The sequence below is a fragment of the Lolium perenne genome, chromosome 6 (assembly GCF_019359855.2).
Source record: "Lolium perenne isolate Kyuss_39 chromosome 6, Kyuss_2.0, whole genome shotgun sequence".
NCBI classification, from domain to species: domain Eukaryota; kingdom Viridiplantae; phylum Streptophyta; class Magnoliopsida; order Poales; family Poaceae; genus Lolium; species Lolium perenne.
This window is the reverse complement of record NC_067249.2, coordinates 66,450,882-66,472,293: the sequence shown is the minus strand read 5'-3', so window position 1 is coordinate 66,472,293 and position 21,412 is coordinate 66,450,882. Positions and strand designations below refer to the sequence as shown.

General features: G+C 41.2%; 1 protein-coding gene and 1 long non-coding RNA gene across 3 annotated transcripts; one reads left to right on the top strand and one right to left on the bottom strand.

Annotated features, from left to right (window-relative positions):
* Window positions 1-9,922: 9,922 nt before the first annotated feature.
* Window positions 9,923-16,048, top strand: LOC127307561 (citrate synthase 4, mitochondrial). Of its 2 annotated transcripts, none has more exons than XM_051338285.2 (20): window positions 9,923-10,080; window positions 10,438-10,515; window positions 10,650-10,712; window positions 10,875-10,916; window positions 11,423-11,488; window positions 11,569-11,634; window positions 12,018-12,131; window positions 12,351-12,414; window positions 12,729-12,811; window positions 13,062-13,111; window positions 13,198-13,275; window positions 13,420-13,548; window positions 13,643-13,685; window positions 14,174-14,260; window positions 14,503-14,604; window positions 14,942-15,049; window positions 15,145-15,195; window positions 15,288-15,361; window positions 15,484-15,535; window positions 15,619-16,048. In XM_051338285.2, the coding sequence occupies exons 2-20, from the start codon at window positions 10,465-10,467 to the stop codon at window positions 15,712-15,714; spliced, it is 1,419 nt and encodes a 472-aa protein (XP_051194245.1). In that variant the 5' UTR covers window positions 9,923-10,080; window positions 10,438-10,464; the 3' UTR covers window positions 15,715-16,048. The 2 variants fall into 2 exon arrangements, with proteins under 2 accessions (XP_051194245.1, XP_051194246.1); XM_051338286.1 differs by lacking the exon at window positions 9,923-10,080 and adding an exon at window positions 10,152-10,170.
* A 1,662-nt stretch (window positions 16,049-17,710) lies between these two features.
* LOC127307560 (uncharacterized) lies at window positions 17,711-18,391 on the bottom strand. Its single transcript, XR_011746903.1, has 2 exons — window positions 18,134-18,391; window positions 17,711-18,042 (listed from the first exon to the last, which is right to left on the bottom strand). It is a non-coding gene; the product is annotated as an uncharacterized lncRNA (long non-coding RNA).
* Between the last annotated feature and the right edge of the window lie 3,021 nt (window positions 18,392-21,412).

The window sequence follows — 21,412 nt, the reverse complement described above, 5'->3', positions numbered from 1 at the left end:
TTTTCCGTCTATGGAAATTCTTTTGATAGTTGCTTGCGAAACCTTGATAAAGTTTTGCAGAGATGTGAAGAAACTAACCTTGTTCTTAATTGGGAGAAATGCCACTTTATGGTTAATGAAGGAATTGTATTGGGACATAAAATTTTCGAGAGAGGTATTGAAGTTGATAGAGCTAAAGTTGAAGCAATTGAGAAGATGCCCTATCCGAGGGATGTTAAAGGTATTCGTAGTGTTCTGGGTCATTCTGGGTTTTATAGGAGATTTATTAAAGATTTCTCCAAGATTTCAAAGCCTCTTACTAATCTTCTTCAAAAAGATGTACCATTTGTTTTTGATGATGATTGTAAGGAAGCTTTTGAAACTCTTAAGAAAGCCTTAACAACTGCTCCTATAGTTGAACCCCACGATTGGAACTTACCATTTGAAATTATGTGTGATGCTAGTGATTTTCTTGTAGGCGCTGTTCTTGGACAACGAGTAGATAAAAAAGCTGAATGTTATTCATTATGCTAGTAAAACTCTTGATGCTGCTCAAAGAAATTATGCTACAACTGAAAAGGAATTATTAGCTGTAGTCTTTGCTTGTGATAAATTTAGATCTTATATTGTTGATTCAAAAGTTACTATTCATACTGATCATGCTGCAATTAGATACCTTATGACAAAGAAAGATGCTAAGCCGAGGCTTATTAGATGGGTACTTCTGTTGCAAGAATTTGACTTACATATTGTAGATAGGAAAGGTCTTGATAATCCTGTTGTGATAATTTGTCTAGATTGGAAAATATTGCTTATGATCCTGTTCCTGTTAATGATAGTTTTCCAAATGAACAATTGGCTGTAATAAAGGTGAGCTCGCGAGATGTCCTTGGTATGCTGATTATGCTAACTTTATTGTTTCCAAGTACTTGCCTCCAACCTTTTCAGCTCAGCAAAGGAGGAAATTCTTTTATGATTTGAGGCATTATTTCTGGGATGACCCACACTTATATAAAGAAGGAGTGGATGGTATTATGCGAAGATGTGTTCCCGAATATGAACAACGGGAGATATTGAGTAAATGTCATGGTAGTGCTTATGGAGGACATCACGCCGGAGAAAGAACCGCGCAAAAGGTTCTACAATCAGGTTTTTATTGGCCAACTCTCTTCAAAGATGCGAGAAAGTTTATTTTATCTTGTGATGAATGCCAAAGGGTTGGTAATATCTCCAGACGCAATGAAATGCCTATGAATTATACTCTTGTTATTGAACCGTTTGATTGTTGGGGATTTGACTTCATGGGACCTTTTCTGTCTTCGAAGGTAACACTCATATACTTGTTGCTGTTGATTATGTTACTAAATGGGTGGAGGCTATACCTACAAAAAGTGCTGATGGTGAGACCTCTTTAAGAATGCTCTTAGATATTATTTTTCCTAGATTTGGAGTACCTAGATATATTATGACTGATGGAGGTTCTCATTTTATTCATGGAGGTTTTAGAAAAACTCTTGCTAGGTATGGTATTAATCATAGAATTGCTTCGCTTATCATCCTCAAACTAGTGGTCAAGTAGAGTTATCAAATAGAGAGATTAAATCTATTTTGGGAAAGACCGTTAATAAAACTAGAAAGAATTGGGCTAGTAAATTGAAGGATGCACTTTGGGCTTATAGAACTGCTTATAAAAATCCCATGGGAATGTCACCTTATAAAATGGTTTATGGGAAAGCTTGTCATTTACCTTTAGAACTAGAGCACAAAGCTTATTGGGCTGTTAGAGAATTAAATAAAGATCCTAAACTTAGGTGATAAGAGGTTGTTGCAATTGAGTTCTCTAGATGAATGGAGAAGTGAAGCATATGAAAATGCTAAACTCTTTAAAGAGAAAGTTAAAAAATGGCATGATAGGAGGATTATCAAAAGAGAATTTAATATTGGGGATAAAGTCCTATTGTATCGGTCTCGTCTCAGATTCTTTGCAGGGAAATTACTCTCGAAATGGGAAGGACCATATGTTGTCGAGGAGGTGTATCGTTCAGGAGCAATCAAAATTAGCTCTCTCCAAGGCAATGCTACGCAAGTGGTGAATGGACAAAGACTCAAGCATTATATCTCGGGTGATTCCTATAATGTTGATGTTGATATTATTCAAGTGGAAACACCTAAGATTTCATCAAAGGGCAAATTGACGATCACGTAACTCGACTTTGAATAGGTAACGATCGGTAATGAAAAGTACGCAATTTACTTTCCGAACAATATTTTTACTGTTTTTGGAAAATATGAGAAATTACGAGTTCGAAACGGAGTGGAAAGGACGCACGAGGGGTGCCACCATAGGCGGCGGCACGACCTGGGCCCGCGCCGGCCTATGGTTTGGCCGCCCCGTCGCCCCTTTCCGACTCTGGTTCGATCTGGTATTTTCCGTTTGTCGTGAAAAATTTTGCTATATAATCCCCCGGACCCCTGGAGGTCCGTATATCGTGTTTTCGACGTGTTTTGTTTCGAGCTGTTTCTGCCAGGATCTGTTTTCGGTCTAGAAGCACCATGGTCTCCAAAAACAAGGGCAAGGAGTTTCCGGATGAAGATGATCGAGATCTTGGGTGGAAAGAGGAAGACAAGGACGTCAAGAAAGAAGATGAAGAAGAGGTGGAGGAAGATTCGTGCGCACATCCGCGTGCTACCATCGCAAGCATCAAGGTGGTGGACAACCCTTTTAGTGCAAACAAGAGCGCAAGAATTCGCACGGGAGGAGCGGTTCCACGTCATCACCTAGCTCCGAGAACATCTCCATCAGGCACTCATCACCCCTTCCACAATCTAATTTTCAATAATCAAATTGAAGGGACTCCCAAGGCAGCATTGCCTAGCCAATGGGATATAGATCGCTCTAACACCTAGGAGAGAAGGAGCACGAGGTGAAGAATGGGGAAATAACTCCAAGAGCTGGGACTCGCCATCAGACAGACTCTTTAACCGCGTCGAGCACAACTCAGAGATGATTCGCAATCTCATATACAGGATTGACGAGCTTCAGGAGCTTATTGAGAAGCTCGGGAGGAGTTCATCACCACCATCGCTGAAGGAGTAATTCATCATCGGTATTGGCATCCCCTTGGTTTGTTCCAAGCTTGGGGGAGTGCCGCGGTATCACATTATCACTACCTTTTACTTTTATTGTCAAGTAGTATCATATCATGAGTAGGGAAGTTATCATATAAGATGGGTTGCGTTTGGAAGTATCTCTCCTTTAGTTGGTTATCTATGTATCCCTTGGTGTGAGTTATCGTTATGGAATATTAATGAGAAGTCTTATCATTTACATATTGCACATCTTATTTTAGTTTGCAATCTCTACTATATGATTCACCTTGTTGTTAGTATTGGTATCACTTTGGGAGCATTGAATAAATCTATTTGGTTTTGGCAAACTTAGCATTGGTCAATAGCAACAACACTTTGAGGTTTAAATAGAAAAGAGAAATACATGTAGATGTTTCATTGTCTTTCTTGTTAGCTCATAGCTTATTATTCTGAAGTTAAAATTGTTTGTACTTACAAGGAAGATGCATGATTGTTTCTATCACATGTATATTTGTTTGTTTCCCTCGACTCTTATGCTTGCTAATTAACCTTGCTAGCCAAAGACCTGTACTGAGAGGGAATACTTCTCGTGCATCCAAACCTTAACCCAAACCTATGCCATTTGTGTCCACCATACCTACCTACTACATGGTATTTTCTGCCATTCCAAGTAAATACTTCATGTGCTACCTTTAAACAATTCAAAACTTAGTATCTCTTATTTGTGTTAATGTTTCATAGCTCATGAGGAAGTATGTGGTGTTTTATCTTTCAATCTTGTTGGGCAACTTTCACCAATGGACTAGTGGCTACATCCGCTTATCCAATAATTCTGCAAAAAGAGCTGGCAATGGGATTCCCAGTCCCAAATTAATTAAACTAAATAGACACTCCTCCATGGTATGTGATTGATGGACGGCACCCGAAGGATTCGGTTAGCCATGGCTTGTGTAAGCAAAGGTTGGGGGGAGTGTCATCATCATAATAAAGCTAAAATAAAAAGGCACTCCTTCATGGTATGAGATTGTTGGCAGGCACCCGAGGATTCGGTTAGCCATGGTTTGTGAAAGAAAGGTTGGAAGGAGTGCCACACAAAATGAAAATAATATGGGAGCCGCTCTTAGGAGGTTGTCTGGCAAGGGGGTTAGAGTACCCGCTACCAGTCGTTGACAACAACAAACACCTCTCAAAATGTTACTTTTATTCTCTTTATATAATTGCAAAAATTGAAAAAGCTCTAGCACATGATTTAATCCCTGCTTCCCTCTGCGAAGGGCCTGTCTTTTACTTTATGTTGAGTCAGTAAACCTATTTCCCTCCATCTCAAGCAAGCATTTGAGTAGTTGTGATCAAACCATTATATTGTGATTTGCTACATCATGCCTTTTATTCTTCCTTGTTTAGTACAAGTTTTATCTGAATGAATATAGCTTTGCAAGTTATCAATGACCATGAGAAGACCATTATGATTGAGTATGCAAGTTGTGCCTTATAAACTCTAACATGAGAGCGCTGCTCAATAAGATAAATATAATCTGTTAGTTGTTCTCTGACCAAGAACGAAGTTTGCCATCACCAATCATGATTTCTCATGCACCTTTACTTGTGATTACCCTATACTTGTTTCAATATGAGTTATAAGAGGTTGTCTACTATAATGTCCTGTGTGAATGAATATGATGCTTCTTGTCCGTATTTTATTTATCGACTCTTCACTCCATAAACATGTGGTCATGTCTATCGAGCTCGCTTCGCTTGGGGACAAGCGAAGTCTAAGCTTGGGGGGAGTTGATACGTCCAATTTGCACCACTATTTTATATCATAATTTGCTGTTATTCATTGATATATTTCATATTGGGACACATTACTTATGTTATTTCATCTATTTTGCATGTTTCATCGTTATTGGAGGATCGAACACCGGAGCGGATTCTATTTGGAAAAAGCACCGTCGAACGCAATATTTCGGAAGATCAACTACTGGAAGGAAATTATACCAAAAATCCTATTTTTCAAGATGACGAAGGAAGCCGAAGGAGGAGCCGGGGAGCAGCCGGGGTGGGCCCACACCCTAGGGCGGCGCGGCCCAGCCTGGCCGCGCCGGCTGTGGTGTGGAGGGCCCACGACCCCTTTCGCCTCCTTTTCTTCGCCAAACCCTTCGTCCCGAAGACCTAAGCCACAGAGGGTACCTCGCGAAGAGTTACTGACCGCCTCTGCGGGGCGGAGAACACCAGAGAGAAAGAGCTCTCCGGCGGGCAGAATCCGCCGGGGAAATTCCCTCCGGGAGGGGGAAATCGACGCCATCGACACCGTCATCGAGCTGGACATCATCGCCATCACCATCATCATCATCTCCACCATCATCACCGCCGTCATCACCGCTGGACACCGCCACCGCCGTAGCAATTTGGGTTTGATCTTGATTGTTTGATAGGGAAACTCTCCCGGTGTCGATTTCTACTTGTTGTTGATGCTATTGAGTGAAACCATTGAACCAAGTTTATGTTCAGATTGTTATTCATCATCATATCACCTCTGATCATGTTCCGTATGATGTCTTGTGAGTAGTTCGTTTAGTTCTTGAGGACATGGGTGAAGTCTAAATGTTAGTAGTGAACTATGGTTGAGTAATATTCAATGGTGTGATATTTAAGTTGTGGTGTTATTCTTCTAGTGGTGTCATGTGAACGTCGACTACATGACACTTCACCATTTATGGGCCTAGGGGAATGCATCTTGTACTCGTTTGCCAATTGCGGGGTTGCCGGAGTGACAGAAACCTAAACCCCCGCTGGTATATCGATGCAGGAGGGATCGCAGGATCTCAGAGTTTAAGGCTGTGGTTAGATTTATTCTTAATTACTTTCTTGTAGTTGCGGATGCTTGCAAGGGGTATAATCACAAGTATGTATTAGTCCTAGGAAGGGCGGTACATTAGCATAGGTTCACCCACACAACACTTATCACAACAATGAAGATTATTTAGCCGTATGTAGCGAAAGCACTAGACTAAAATCCCGTGTGTCCTCAAGAACGTTTGGTCATTATAAGTAAACAAACCGGCTTGTCCTTTGTGCTAAAAAGGATTGGGCCACTCGCTGCAATTATTACTCTCGCACTTTACATACTCGTACATTATTCAACTGTTACATCAAACCCCCCTGATTACTTGTCTGTGAGCATTTACAGTGAATCCTTCATCGAAACTGCTTGTCAACACCTTCTGCTCCTCGTTGGGATCGACATTCTTACTTATCGAAGATACTACGATACACCCCCTATACTTGTGGGTCATCAACTACTCACACATCACTCCGGAGGCGACCATGGCGGCGTAGAGTCCTCCGGGAGATGATTCCCCTCTCCCGCAGGGTGCCGGAGGCGATCTCCTGGATCCCCCGAGATGGGATCGGCGGCGGCGGCGTCTCTGGAAGGTTTTCCGTATCGTGGCTCTCGGTACTGGGGGTTTCGCGACGGAGGCTTTAAGTAGGCGGAAGGGCAGGTCAGGGGGCCACACGAGGGGCCCAGATGACAGGGCCGCGCGGCCAAGACCTAGGCCGCGCCGCCCTGTAGTCTGGCCACCTCGTGGCCCCACTTCGTCTCCTCTTCGGTCTTCTGGAAGCTTCGTGGCAAAATAGGACCCTGGGCGTTGATTTCGTCCAATTCCGAGAATATTTCGTTACTAGGATTTCTGAAACCAAAAACAGCAGAACTTGACAAACGGCACTTCGGCATCTTGTTAATAGGTTAGTTCCAGAAAATGCACGAATATGACATAAAGTGTGCATAAAACATGTAGATGACATCAATAATGTGGCATGGAACATAAGAAATTATCGATACGTTGGAGACGTATCAAGGACTTGATCACTTCTATTCTTTCCATTGCATTTGGTTCGTCGGTTTGAGTTTTCCACGAATTTTCGTGAAACTGGAAGTGAGAAGCCTATTACTCTTGAGTTCTTATACCCAGAGGTTTTGTACCTAGACGACTTTGTGTCTTGGTGGTACCACATATATCAATCATTGTGGTGTAAATCTCACATTGGATTACTTTGGAGGCTACAATTAGTATAAGTTGTGGATATTGCTCCAAACTTCTGGCCTTTGTGGTGATTAATTTGGGGCCTCCAATTAAGTTTTGTAGATTGTTCCAAACTTGTATGGGTTCGGTGATCACCCTCAATTGTCCCATAGTGGATCGAGAACTTTCCTTTTAGTGGAAAGGATATGGGAGAATTCAGTGTGCCATTGTGGCGTTGGGGGACCATTGTGCCTCCCATCACTCCAACGAAGAGTAGCATCCGCAAAGGTCCGAACTTTGAGACACGACCTATTTTACCTTTGTGATAGCCTTTGTGGTTGAAGTTAAATATTTTGTTATCAAATAGTTGCTTATCTTGTTAATTGTAAGTTGTTGGTGCACATAGTTGAATCTAGCATATATATATGTTTTGTGTTTGATAAATTAAACGTTAGTTTTATTCCGCATTTGTTCAAGCCATTTCGTAGAAGTTCTAAATCTCCCATTCACCTCCTATAGGTCATATGTGTGTCCTTTCACCTATAGACTTTGTTGTCGGAAGGTAGGAACTGAATCGCCTTGCGATTTCCAACAGATCAATCAGACCAAAAAAAGATTAAAACTAGATATTGAAATCGATCTAGAATATAAACGAATGCACTTATAGATCACAAGATCCAACATGCACACTCTCAGAACATTTAGAGACAGACTTCCTAAGAGGTATTCGAAAGATTACAAATAACTTAGAAACTTCACAACATCATGTGAAAAACAGAAAAATACATTAGTAGAACTCGCCCATCAAAATTCTTCTAACACAAGCCAAAGAATTAACAAAAGTAACTAGACATTTGAGCAAATCACATGAGCAAACATTTTACTCTATAGCAAAGAGATGGTTACTAACAAGCTACAAAAGACATACTTGGAACACTACAATGGTTCAGGAAACTTCACAAAACAACACATATACACAACAAGAATCAAGATGTTTACCACATAACTCAAGCATACAATTATTACAAACAAATTAAGTACACCGGTATATTAATCACTTAGATCTCGAGTCAAAGCACATGCATATGGATAGTAGCAACCCCTCTATTCACGGACACACAAACCAGTCCCCTAGTCTCTAGTACTCCGAGCAAGCTAGAATCAATTAGTTGATCACGCGTGACCTAGCCATTGCCCAACGGCTAAAAACGCAAACACTCCACTAGAGAAACCATTACCTGAACCCAAATCGATGCTTGAGCCAGACACAACATAGAAAAACACTGCTATGGTTTTGTAAATTCTGCCCGTTTAGAACTATATGAGTTAGGGCCCAAATTGAAATTTAACTGGAGAGCTCTCGCTAGATAGACACTGGCAATGACAATGCGAGGGTGACGACAAGCTGGCCGCCCACTTTGAGCTCGCCTCCATAGCCGCCTTAGCCTGGTTCCCCTCTCCCCTCCTCGATAATGAAACGACTACTATTTTCCAAAAAAAGAATGAGATGGAAAATGGTGTCGCTGACCTGCAGAACCATATAAATAGGTAAGAGACAAAAAAATCTTATAACAGAAAACAAGTTGAGGCTTAAAAAGTCCAACTCAGGGGTAATGAGTGACACACCAAAAACATGAGTGACACCACCCACGAATCGGTGCGAATCTAAAGGATAAATTGGATGAAAATCCTTGTCGACTCATGTTCAGAAAATCTAAAAAAAATATCAATAAACAAATCATAAAATGGGAAAGACATAAAATTGCATTGAAAAGCATCTCAAAAACCTCCCTTGAATAAGAAAGAGACAAAAAATGGTGACGCTGATGAGTGTATATCCATAAAAATAGGTACGAGACATAAAAATATCATAACACGAGACAGATTTAGGCTTGAAAATTTCCACTCAGGGTAATGAATAACACACCAGAAACATGTAACCCATGAACGAGTGCGAATCTAAAAGAAAAAAAATCCAACAAAACTCTTAGTCGACTCATGTTTAGAAAATCCAAAAAAATATCTAGAAACAAATCATAAAACGAGAAAGGCAGAAAAAACTGCATTGAAAAAAGCATCTCACCAACCTCCCTTGAATAAACAAAAAAACATCTCATCAATGCAGCTATGCGATCTTTGAAGAGCCTCTTCAGCTTCAAAAGGTCACTCGGCGCTGTTTCGCCTTGTGATGATTGTCCGGTCGATTAGTTTTTTTACAGGGTATTCGGTTTGTTTTTCTAGGGCAATCCGATTGATTATTACTGTACTTTTTTTTTTGTAAGGGAACGATCTATAATCTCGGGGCTCTTGCGCGTCATGCTCCCCGCAACCGCAAGGCCCAAAACGACCGAGCCGTGAGCCCAGATCGCATCATCTTGCGGAGCAAGATAGGAAATTTCCATTCCGTTGCCCCGGAAAAGGAAGATTATTATTGCGTTCTCATCCGGTCGCTTTTCCAGCTAACCGATTTTAAATCTTGACAAATCTCTTCCTCGGTCGTTTTCAGAAAAGCCCACGCGAAGCGAAGTATTCCCGTTTACACCCTGGATGGATGCAAGCGTACAATTTCCGATAGAAAATTCTCCTGGTCAAGCGGTCTGGTCATGGCGGCCTCGCCCTTGGTAGGTGGCAAAGGCCAAAAGGTGCATTCGGAATACACTTTTATAGCTAAACAATAATCTTCAATTCGTGTTTAACTCGTCTTCCTGTCTCTACGGCTTAAATATATCCAGGCAGAGAGAGCACGAACCAATTTTGTCAACTAACTTTAAAAAAGAAAAACCAAAGATAAAACTATTTCCGAGACGTGCGGAAGAGTGCAAAACAGAGCATTTCCCGGGGGCTTGGAACGAAAGAGCCGGCGATTTATTAGGGGAAGGCAACACCAAATTGCTGGCTCTCCCGTCGTCCTCCACCATCCTCCCCCGCTCCCGGAGACGCTCTCGTCGCGCAGTCGCCACCTCTCATTCGATTCTCCTTCCCACGCGTAAGGCCCTGCCCCCGGTTCCAACCCTATTCCCTTTCGAATTTCTCCGTTCCGATTCGTCCGTCGCGCCGCAGCAGCTTTGCAATCTCGGTATTCCCCCCCCGGAATTTCGTCAAACCATCGCGAGATTTTCCGTGCTCCGTTTGGTTTTTGCCGGACGGACCTCCGGATCCGTTCCGGCTGGCGATTTCCCGCTGTTGTTTTCGATTTTGGAGGAGGAATTTTTGTAGGAGCCAATGCTTCGATGTGCTTGCTCCGCATGCGTGCTCGTGTTTTTTTTTTTCTCGCGATGGATTTTGGGTTGATTCGGCGGTGGAGCCCTAGGTTCTGACGATTGTTGTTCGTTGCCCTGTGCAGCTGCGGTGGTAGCCGCGTGCTCCGGCCATGGCGTTCTTCCGGGGCCTCACCGCGGTCTCGAGGCTGCGATCCCGCATGGTGAGTAGCGAATCCCATCCATCCACCACACCCCGTGGTCGCATTGGTTTGTCGGCGACGCGTCGTCCGTGTGACGAGTTGGGCGTGTTGCTGATGATGCTGGGATTTTATTTGTTTGCTGCTCGTGTTTCCAGGGGCATGACGCCACCACGCTCGGTGGGGTCAGATGGCTGCAGATGCAGAGCGCTTCCGATCTCGTAAGATTACTACCATCCTCTCCTATCGTGTGTGCTTGAATTTGCATAGGGATCCCGCGAATTAGAAACTGCTAGCTCGCTGTTTCCATGCCTAGATTTTACCGAGAGGAATTTTGATATGTGCTCAACCTGACGACGCTGGCTGTGTTTCTGCAAATGCAGGATCTCAAGTCCCAGCTGCAGGAAATGATTCCCGAACAGCAGGTTTGTAACTCGCTGCTGCATTCTGTATTTCTGCTGTAAAGTATTCGTGGTATCTGATTCCTTATCTCATCCCAGTAGTGTCAACTCTTTTCACTTCATGTGATACTGTGCGACAGCATGCTTAGTTTCTGCTTTTCTATGGTGTTGAGCACCTTCTATTATTCACAAATGCCGTGGTGGAATGTGCTGGCAAATAATAATTATCCTAAACTAGCACGTATTCAAGAACTTAACACGTTTAAGAAGCAGATTTACCCTGCTGTAAATATATGATGTTTCTGTTGCACTAGTTTCTGCTCTCTGGATGATAGGAAAACAGATCAGATGATTACCCTGCTATACACTGGTAATATTATTATTTTCACGAGGTCAGGTTTGCGCTTAGCTTTAAAGAATCAGAATATTCAGAACATGTGTTAGAGAAGTGCGCCCTTCGAAGCTTGTTCGCCGCTCTTAAATTTTTCGGTCAGTTCAAAATTATTAGTCATCATTGCATCTTGTTACAGGATCGCTTAAAGAAACTAAAGTCGGAGCATGGAAAGGTCCAGCTTGGAAACATAACTGTGGATATGGTATGTTTATGTCGGATGAACATGAACTATGTGTTCTTTACTTGGGCCATTTCTGAGCAATGTTTTTTTACTTTTTCCAGGTCCTTGGTGGGATGAGAGGGATGACTGGAATGCTCTGGGAAACATCTTTACTTGACGCGGAGGAGGTATCCTTTCATTGTTCTCTTTTTATGGTGCTACGTGCTGCATTAAGGGAAAATTACATATTAGTTTGTATATCTTGAAACATTCAGTAGACTAGAAAATGGATTATTGTATTATATGGAAGTCTGCAGTTAATCTTGTAGAACAAAATTGAGCTTACTGTGTGCCTGCACAGTAATATGAGTCAGTTTCTAGAATTGACCATGGTACAGTGATTTAAAAAAGATGTAGCGGACTTAATTTGCTCAATTCATCATACAGGAACTTGCTTGACTACAAGCATTAATGCTTTTAGGATTTCATCTTTTAGCATGGGTGCCTTGTTGCAGAGTATCGATAGAACTATATCTTATCTCACTGTATATCTTATCTCTTTTCTTTCCAGGGTATTCGTTTTAGAGGTCTCTCCATTCCAGAGTGTCAGAAAGTACTGCCCACAGCAGTTAAAGATGGAGAACCTTTACCTGAGGGCCTCCTTTGGCTTCTTTTGACCGGAAAGGTTTGCATTATAAAACATTTACCCCATCATAGTTCTGAAAAAAATATTTCCTTCCAGAATAGGAAGTGCACTTGTTTGTTGATGCAGTCAAAGTTTCTTGTTAGTTCTGTTGGCGCGATTTTTCTTTATTATTTTGATTTTGCCCTGTTCTCCCCTTGTTTTGTCAACTTTAAGCCCTTAGCTATTAGCTCAGGCTGAGTGGTTGCTGCTTTGTTTCAGGTGCCAACCAAGGAGCAAGTTGATGCACTATCAAAGGACTTGGCTAGCCGTTCGACTGTTCCAGGTCCCTTACCTCCTCCTTGCTAGTAGTGTTTTAAGTGTAGTACATGATATTTTTTAAGCCAGATCCATTGATGGTCTCCGTTGTTTACTTATGTTTTCTTTAGGTAGAGTAACTTGGATTTTCTTACTCCACCTGGGATAAATTATGATTTATTTTAATCTTCATCTTGAGAAGTTGATCTTGAGTTTCTTGAATATATTCTACTCCTAAAATTGTGTAGCATGGACACTGTTCTATAAACTATGATTGCTTATAAATATGCTGAATTCTCAGTTGAGCTTTCCTCTGAAGCACCTTATTTGACTTGGATGCAGGTCATGTCTATAAGGCGATAGATGCTCTCCCTGTAACTGCTCATCCAATGACACAGTTTACCACTGGAGTGATGGCACTCCAAGTAAGCCTTTTTTTTAATGTATTGATCAGTATTGTTGTTTATCACCAAAAACACTTCGAATGGATATACTAAGTTTGAAACTACTGTCGCTAGAAAAAAGATGAGAAAATTCAAAATTCCATTGGTGTGTTGAGTTTGAAACTAGTGCCATAAAAAGGAAATAAGAAAATTTAAAATTTCATAAGGCGTGTGGAAATTCTTCAAGATTCTTCGAAGTGAGTAAGCCTTTTCTATTTTAACTCTATTACAGGTTGAGAGTGAATTTGCAAAGGCTTACGAGAAGGGAATTCATAAATCAAAGTATGCTCGAGCTTTATGATGCCTCTAAATTTATTAATTTGTTCAATGGTGATGTAGCATGGCATTTATGACTGTTGTTTGCATAGGTTCTGGGAGCCTACATATGAAGATAGCTTAAATTTGATTGCTCGGCTTCCACAAGTGGCTTCATATGTTTACCGGAGGTAGCATTTCTTTTATCCTACACCATCTTTTACTACACTAACCGGAACACGGTATCGGTCATTGAAGGGTTTTTCTTTATATCCGGAGTCTGTAAATTTTGTTCAACAAAATAGTAATATACCTATTTCTTTGGTTGTGTGAAGAATTTTCAAGGACGGGAAAACTATTGCAGCTGATAATACACTGGACTACGCAGCAAATTTTTCACACATGCTTGGTTTTGATGACCCCAAAATGCTGGAGTTGATGCGCCTATACATAACAATTCACACGTAATTTCGTCCATCCTCATTTCAGTTCCTATATTTGTTACTTTGAAGGATTTAGGGTTGATTTTCCCTTGTACTGTGACCTATTTTCTTGCAGTGATCACGAAGGAGGGAATGTTAGTGCTCATGCTGGGCATCTGGTAATATTCGTTTCATTTTGTCTATCTTGATTTTTCTTGTTAGTGTTGCTACAATTGTTCTGAATCTGCCAAAGGATGACTGCTGGCTGCACTAAGATACTTTGATCTGTTGGCATCGTTACACTGCAGTTTTTTGGCATGCACTATTTCATCATATATCATTGCTGACCTGTGGCTAGGCACAATGTGTTTGTTACATATCTGTGATGCATTAGCATGTTTCATAAACCAAACTAGCACTCATTATTCCTGAAAAGCACTATTGACCAGGGATGATCTCTTTAAGGACGGTAGGATAACCATATTTCAAAATGTACTGTAGTAGCAAGTAGCACTGTATTGAGGCAATTGTTTTTATTGAGTTCTTCATTACTTCAATTTCAAGTCCTTGTGTACTTATTGTGCTTTGATGGTTACTTGTTTTCCTGTTTATACCCTTTGTGCACTAGCCTCCTTATCCAGCACTAATGTGATACATTCAATCACAGGTTGGAAGTGCTCTGTCAGATCCTTATCTTTCTTTTGCAGCGGCACTGAACGGTTTAGCTGGACCACTGCACGGCTTGGCTAATCAGGTACACTAAGTTTATGTAGCGTTCTCACTTTTCAGAAACATTCTGTTTCGCATGTGCTTGTCAAATGAATCTCCTTCAGCAAATTGCTTGTGATAATTTGCAAAAACTGATTGCAAGTTTGCTATTTACTGTATCACTTGCTTTTACACATGCTTTTCAAAAAGCATATTTTCTGTCTTCTAAGATTGTTATACTTGCTGTATTAATATGCATGAACTGACCATAGTCACGATGTACTGCAGGAAGTGTTGTTATGGATCAAATCTGTGATGGAAGAAACCGGGAGTAACATTACAACTGATCAGCTTAAAGAATATGTTTGGAAGACACTGAAGAGTGGAAAGGTAGCTTATCTCAACAAATTGTTCTATTCAACTAGCAAATGCTATTGCTTATGAGTGTGTTTTCTAGAAGTTAAATACTGCACAATAGATCTACTACCTCTGATCCAAATTAGTTGTCGCAGGTTCAGTAAACCTAGACAGATTAGGAAACATTTTTCCTAAATCTGCGACAATGAATTAGGATTGGAGGTAGTATTATATTTGCTCTCTATTGCATCCTTCCTCCTGGGCTGGTTATGCAAATGCCTTTTCTCTGATGATCTGGGTCTACTTTTAGTTTGTTTGTTTTAACTTAAATTTAAAACTCTAAATTACTGGTGGCGGGTTGCATCCATAGGTTGTTCCTGGCTATGGTCATGGAGTTCTACGTAATACAGATCCACGATACTCGTGCCAAAGGGAGTTTGCACTGAAGTATTTACCCGAAGACCCACTTTTCCAACTGGTTAGTTTAAAACCTGCATTCTACTTCATCCTAACTGCATGGTTTCTCTTCGGTTCAACAATCTTAATCCGGTATATATTGTTCTTCCCTTTCAGGTCTCCAAGTTGTACGAAGTTGTGCCTCCTATCCTCACCGAGTTAGGCAAGGTAATATGCTATGACATTGGTTGTGAGTTACCCTCCTTTAATTTCATATTTCTGGGTATGGGCATCATCATATCTATGCTATGCATTTTCAGGTAAAAAACCCATGGCCTAATGTTGATGCTCACAGTGGAGTTTTGCTCAACCACTTCGGATTAGTTGAAGCACGGTATTTAATTTATTTTTGTTAAATTATTTAGTTAATAGTTTAATCTGCAACTGATTTGATATAATACTCCTTAGTAAATCTAGTACATCGTGAGTAACAGCAATGACTTGTCTAATCCACAGGTACTACACTGTCTTGTTCGGCGTCTCAAGGAGCATGGGAATTGGATCTCAGGTCTGTCTTCTCCTTCCACTTTCACATGCTTGTTTTGTGGATCTCCCCCATTTGCTAATCTTGATCTATTATCTGTGACACAGCTCATTTGGGACCGTGCCCTCGGCCTGCCACTTGAAAGACCGAAGAGTGTCACCATGGAGTGGCTGGAAAACCACTGCAAGAAGGCTGCGGCCTGAAGCTACACCAATGCTTCGTTTTACAAATCAGGCCGTCTTTGATGTTAATAATGACTGAGCATAAGTTAGGCATGGTTAGCCTTGTTTTACCATCTTCGTTTTCCTGGCCAATAACTGGAGCAAGAGGCTCACAGACGGTAGAATTTTGTAACCACCGTTACTTGAACACCGAATCAGTTAAATGTCATTTGGCATAAAGAGATTAGGACATGACACATAAGTTTTATGTGTCGCTCGGTAACGTTTTTGAAGTTTGTGTTGCTCGAGTTAACTATACCAGTTATATGATGTGGGGAATAATCTATCATGGAAAAGAATGCTACTACATTTGATATGACCGTGTTTTTCCTTCTTGAGGGTAGACGTAGCAATACTTTGAAATGGTGGTGAGCTCTGTACTTTGATTATTTGATTTGATCCTGCTGTTCTTTTGCCGGTATAATTTTCTTCGATTGTTCTTCTCATAGATGAAAAAGCAGTAAAGAATTATTTATAAAAAATCATACAGGGCCATCTAATGTTTGTTTCGGCACTTAGGTAACCTCATTTTTATTTTATTTTATTTTATTTTTGGTGGGTAATAAGCATCCTTGCTTTCTGCATGCATTTACTTCTGAATACCTAAGAATCCTACTGTGGGTGGAGGTACGTATACATCGTATGAAATATGTTAAGAAAGAGATAAATCTCCTGGATTGATTGCCATCAAGTATAGCCACGATAAAGACCAAACACTTGCAATTTTGGAGAAGCAACACACCACCATAAACCCTAGGGTTACGATAAAGACCAAACACTTTCAATTTTCGAGAAGCAACACACCACCGTAAACCCTAGGGTTCGTTGTTTAGCTCTAAAGAAATATCGCAAAACAATAAATATTACCCACCTCGGGGACCTAAATTTGGGTGAAGTGTCTTCATGTTCTTCTCTCCATTCAAACTGACATAAGTAATTCATGCTTTGACACCGATTCACTAAATAAAGTCGAAGTTTCGAATACTGCCCTAGATAGAAAACACGTCCGCTTGTGCCTCGCAGCCGCCAGCCCTAAGAAGACAACACTGCCTCCACCTTCGCCTCCTCCATAGATCGGTTCCCCTTCTCGGCCAGTCTCATCGGTGTCAGGAGAAGTGGGGGGAATCCGATCTATGTGTGAAGTTTTTAAATAAAAGTAGGGTTTTTAACGGATCAGGTTAGAGTTTGATAGTCGTCTTCTTGTTGACCTCCGCCTCAATGAAGATGGCATCGTCTACAATAAGTGTTCTTTGGCCCTTCGTTCCACGAGAAGATCTCATTCGTGACATCAATGGTGGTGTTGGAGGAATACAATTTTATAGGTATGAGACTTCAGATTTTATTTCGCCAATTTGATTTTGGATCTTTTCTCATGGGTTCTCGCGAGAAGGATTATCCTTGCAATATTTGTCCTAGCTGCTACGTTCTCAACAATGATGATTCGTACTCTCGGCTCTCGAACGATATTGATCAAACTGTTCGGTTATTTTTTCCTGATATACTAGTGTTGGTACTCTTCTCAATGTTAATTGACTATCTTAATGGTTGCGCACGTGTACGTAGCATTAACATTGCGGTTCAAATTAAAACTATAGGAGAACATTTGTTGGTATTTTCAAGTCTATGGTTTGATATCTATTTTTGGCTGTCTTTAGAGAAGTACAAAATTGTGTAATGAAAGGAAAAAAAGAATTTGAAGATCACCATGATTTGCTAGTTTTTTATACTTTATTTTGTAATTATTGGAATTAGGTCATGTATCTTACCATGCACTATTTATCTGTACTACTTATAAAGGCACGAAGTGCCGTTGGAAAATTAAATCTCGACCATCCATCCATCTTGATCCAACAATCCAGATTGATTTGTTCTCCCCACCTCCTAGGACTAATTTAAGCCTACTGCTAAACAAAAATCACGCAATAATTACTGACTGCCATATATACATACAAATTAATAGGAGAGAGATTCCGTGATATAACTATCATGCAGAGCAAATCACACAATAATTAATTCGAATGATTCAGTGTCTTTCCATGCATGTACTACAACGCGATTATGGGAGATGGGCCTCCCTGCTGGAGGTCGTCCGCCACCAACCACCACACCTCACACGCATTCCCTGCAGCAAATCAACCAACGACGCCCAGCCTCCACACCGGCACGCCCAGCCTCCAGAACACGCAGCCACACCCCGCAACTGCATCGCCCAGGTCCAAGACATTGGGTGGAACTCTACACACCGGCGAGCAGCGCGAGGGCGCGATCATGTCCCAAAAGCCGCCGCCGCAAAACGAAAATTCAGGTTTTCTACAGATGAAAACAAACATTACGGCGGTATACTGCTTCATTATCCTCATTTTCATATCCAATATGTGGTTTATAGAGATCCTGGAGATACCAATCATGCACGTGCTGCTTTTGGACATGTTACTGCTAATAGACAATCACAGTTGTCCACTTTAACTGAAAGTATTCTTTCATGATCGACTGTTGGATCGTTGGCTTCCAACTTTGTATATTCTGGAATAAACAACAGATATGATATCAGATTAAAAATGCGCTCAAAATTCGCAAGCCATAAACATATGCGAAAACATATATAATTATGTACATCATGTTGTAGTGTTGTTGGAACAAATGATACACTGTGCGATGGACCACCATACCTTCCAGTTCTTGTTATCAAATTTATGTATAGTTCACATGCAAATGTTCTAATATTTTCCATGAAAAAATGTGTCAGGAGTAATGGTTCGGCTTGCTTTAGAAAATATTACAAACATATTCATCCGCCGTTCTGATTCCACACAAGGTAAAGACGAAAACATTATATTTAAACAACTTTCCTAATCACGTGCTTACTATTGGATCTTTGATAATAATATGCAATTTTGCATTCATCGTTACAGGTGGTCTAAATATTTCACGTGTTGTTGAAAATCAGCCTACACAATCTAACTGTCATGAAGGTATTATGACTGTTTTTTGTATTGTCACTTCCGCACATATCGTTAACTAAATCTTTCTTCCGTTTTGCTCTAAATCATGGCCTGCATTCTTTAGCTTCTCCAAGTGCAATTAAAAATTGTAAGTCAAACCTTCAAGAGCAATCAAATAAGCGTGCCAGGGAGCGATATGCAAATATGAGCATCGAAAAGAAAGAGGCGTATCTCAAAAAAAGGCGTGACAATTATCATGAACGGAAGGCTATTACGGAAGCATCTACTACTGCTATTACGGAAGCATCTGCCGCTGAAGGTTTTCATTTGGATTCTTCTAAATCCAAACCTCGGTTTATGAATGTTGTTGCTAAACCATCATCGTCTAAATCCATGCTTACCGAGTACTTTGATATGAACCATAAGTATGCAGAGGCACGGAAATTTCTGTATAGAGATTTTCCAGAACACTACAGGTGGATTGCTGCAGATAAGAAGTGGCAGAAGAGAAAAAACAAGAGATCACAGATCGGACGATTGGTGTATGCACACCCGGCTGAAGGAGAGAGGTACTACTTGCGGGTTCTCCTAAGTCATGTTCGAGGTGCCACTTCCTTTGATGACTTAAAAACAGTGAATGGCCGGCTATGCGGTTCCAATAGAGAGGCGTGTGAGCAATTAGGCCTCATTGAGCATGACAAGTCTATTGATGATTGCATGACGGAAGCAGCCACATTTCAGATGCCATATGCTCTTAGACGTTTATTCGCAACTATACTGGTATTCTGTAAGGCAACATAAATCCGAAAAATTGTGGGACAAACATCTGCCATCGATGTCCGAGGATTATCGCCGCAATCAACCCAATGAGGCAACACTTGAGCAGATGGTCCTTAGAGATATCAGGGATCTGGTGCAATCTATGGGTAAGGATATTAGAAGCTATGGACTTCCAGATTTGGTTGAGATAGATGTCTCTTATGATGCTGATTATAGAGAGGTATATGAGGAGAGACAAGTCACCGCGGACCAAGAACATCTAGATCTAATTGACTGTTTGAATAGTGAGCAGCTAGCTGGTTTCATTGACATAATGGATCGTGTGAGGAACCAAAAAAGTCAGACGTTCTTTCTTGATGGTCCAGGAGGCACTGGGAAGACGTATTTGTACAAGGCGTTGCTTGCGAAGGTGCGTGACATGGGCCTAATAGCAATTGCAGCCGCTACATCAGGTATAGCGGCATCAATAATGCCTGGCGGACGGACTGCACACTCCAGGTTTAAAATTCCAATCAAGCTCACTGACTACAACATGTGTGGTTTCACAAAGCAGAGTGGTACAGCGGAGTTGCTTAAACAAGCGTCCTTGATAATTTGGGACGAAGTCGCTATGACAAAGCGTCAAGCAGTTGAGACGCTTGATAGATCACTTCAGGATATAATGGGATGTCATTTGCCATTTGGGGGGGGAAGGTTGTCATCTTCGGTGGGGATTTCAGGCAGGTCCTTCCCGTTGTGACACGAGGGACAAGAGCTCAGATCACTGATGCTACATTGCTAAGATCCTATCTGTGGCATAATATTCGTAAGATTCGCCTCACGCGCAATATGCGTGCACAAGCTGACCCTTGGTTCTCTGAATACCTCCTAAGGATCGGCAATGGATCAGAAGAGACGATTGGTGACGACTATGTGCGTCTTCCAGATGACATTGTGATCAGCTATACCGAGGATGGGAAAGCAATTAACAAACTCATTGAAGGTGTCTTCCCATCGCTGCATGCCAATGCTACATCAAGAGAGTACATGAGCACACGTGCAATTCTTTCAACCAAGAACGAGCACGTGGATGACCTCAATGACAAAATGATCTCCAGGTTCCCAGGTGAGGAAAAGGTATACCATAGCTTCGACTCAATCGAAGATGACTTGCAGAATAATTACACGATTGACTTTCTTAACTCGATCACACCAAACGGCTTGCCCCCACATACCTTGAAGGTAAAGGTCAACTGCCCGGTCATTCTGCTACGGAACCTAGACCCTCATAATGGCTTATGCAATGGAACACGACTCATGATCAGAGCCTTTCGGGATAATGCAATCGACGCAGAGATTGTTGGTGGTCAGCATGCTGGAAAGAGGGTGTTCATACCTAGGATCCCTATGTCGCCTTCCGATGACATCTCACTACCCTTCAAACTAAAAAAGAAAACAATTTCCCATCCGACTGAGTTTTGCAATGACCATTAACAAGGCACAGGGTCAGACCATACCACATGTTGGTATTTACCTTCCTGAGCCTGTATTCGCACATGGCCAGCTATATGTTGCATTGTCAAGGGGAGTGTCAAGAAAGACAACACGTATTTTAGCCAAGCCTAACAATGACATTGACAAATCTGGGAAAAGCACCAAAAACATTGTCTATAGAGATGTTTTGGAGGGATGAGGCAATGTACGTTCTTCTATGGCTTATTTGCATTTATGTTATTGAACCTAGCTACTTTTGATGCTAACAACATTTGTTTTCTGATTGTAGGTCTTAATGATGATAATCAACGAACATAGTGTCGACCTGAGCTTTTTTAAAAACCTTGATTCTGTGCTGGTTTCAGAGCTTAGTCAATATTGTGTCACTTTGTTTTCAATTATTTCTAGACAATAAGATTTTGGATTCAGCTCAGAAGGTAAATGTCAACTGTTCTGTTCAACGTGTGTTCGTTCTCTGATCTGAA

What these genes read in the sequence shown, in the direction of transcription:
- LOC127307561 (XM_051338285.2), top strand. Translation starts at nt 10,465, where the DNA reads ATGGCGTTCTTCCGGGGCCTCACCGCGGTCTCGAGGCTGCGATCCCGC. An exon ending in GAAACATAACTGTGGATATG is followed by an intron (nt 11,489 to 11,568) that starts GTATGTTTATGT and finishes TACTTTTTCCAG; the next exon opens with GTCCTTGGTGGGATGAGAGG. An exon ending in GCATGGGAATTGGATCTCAG is followed by an intron (nt 15,536 to 15,618) that starts GTCTGTCTTCTC and finishes TCTGTGACACAG; the next exon opens with CTCATTTGGGACCGTGCCCT.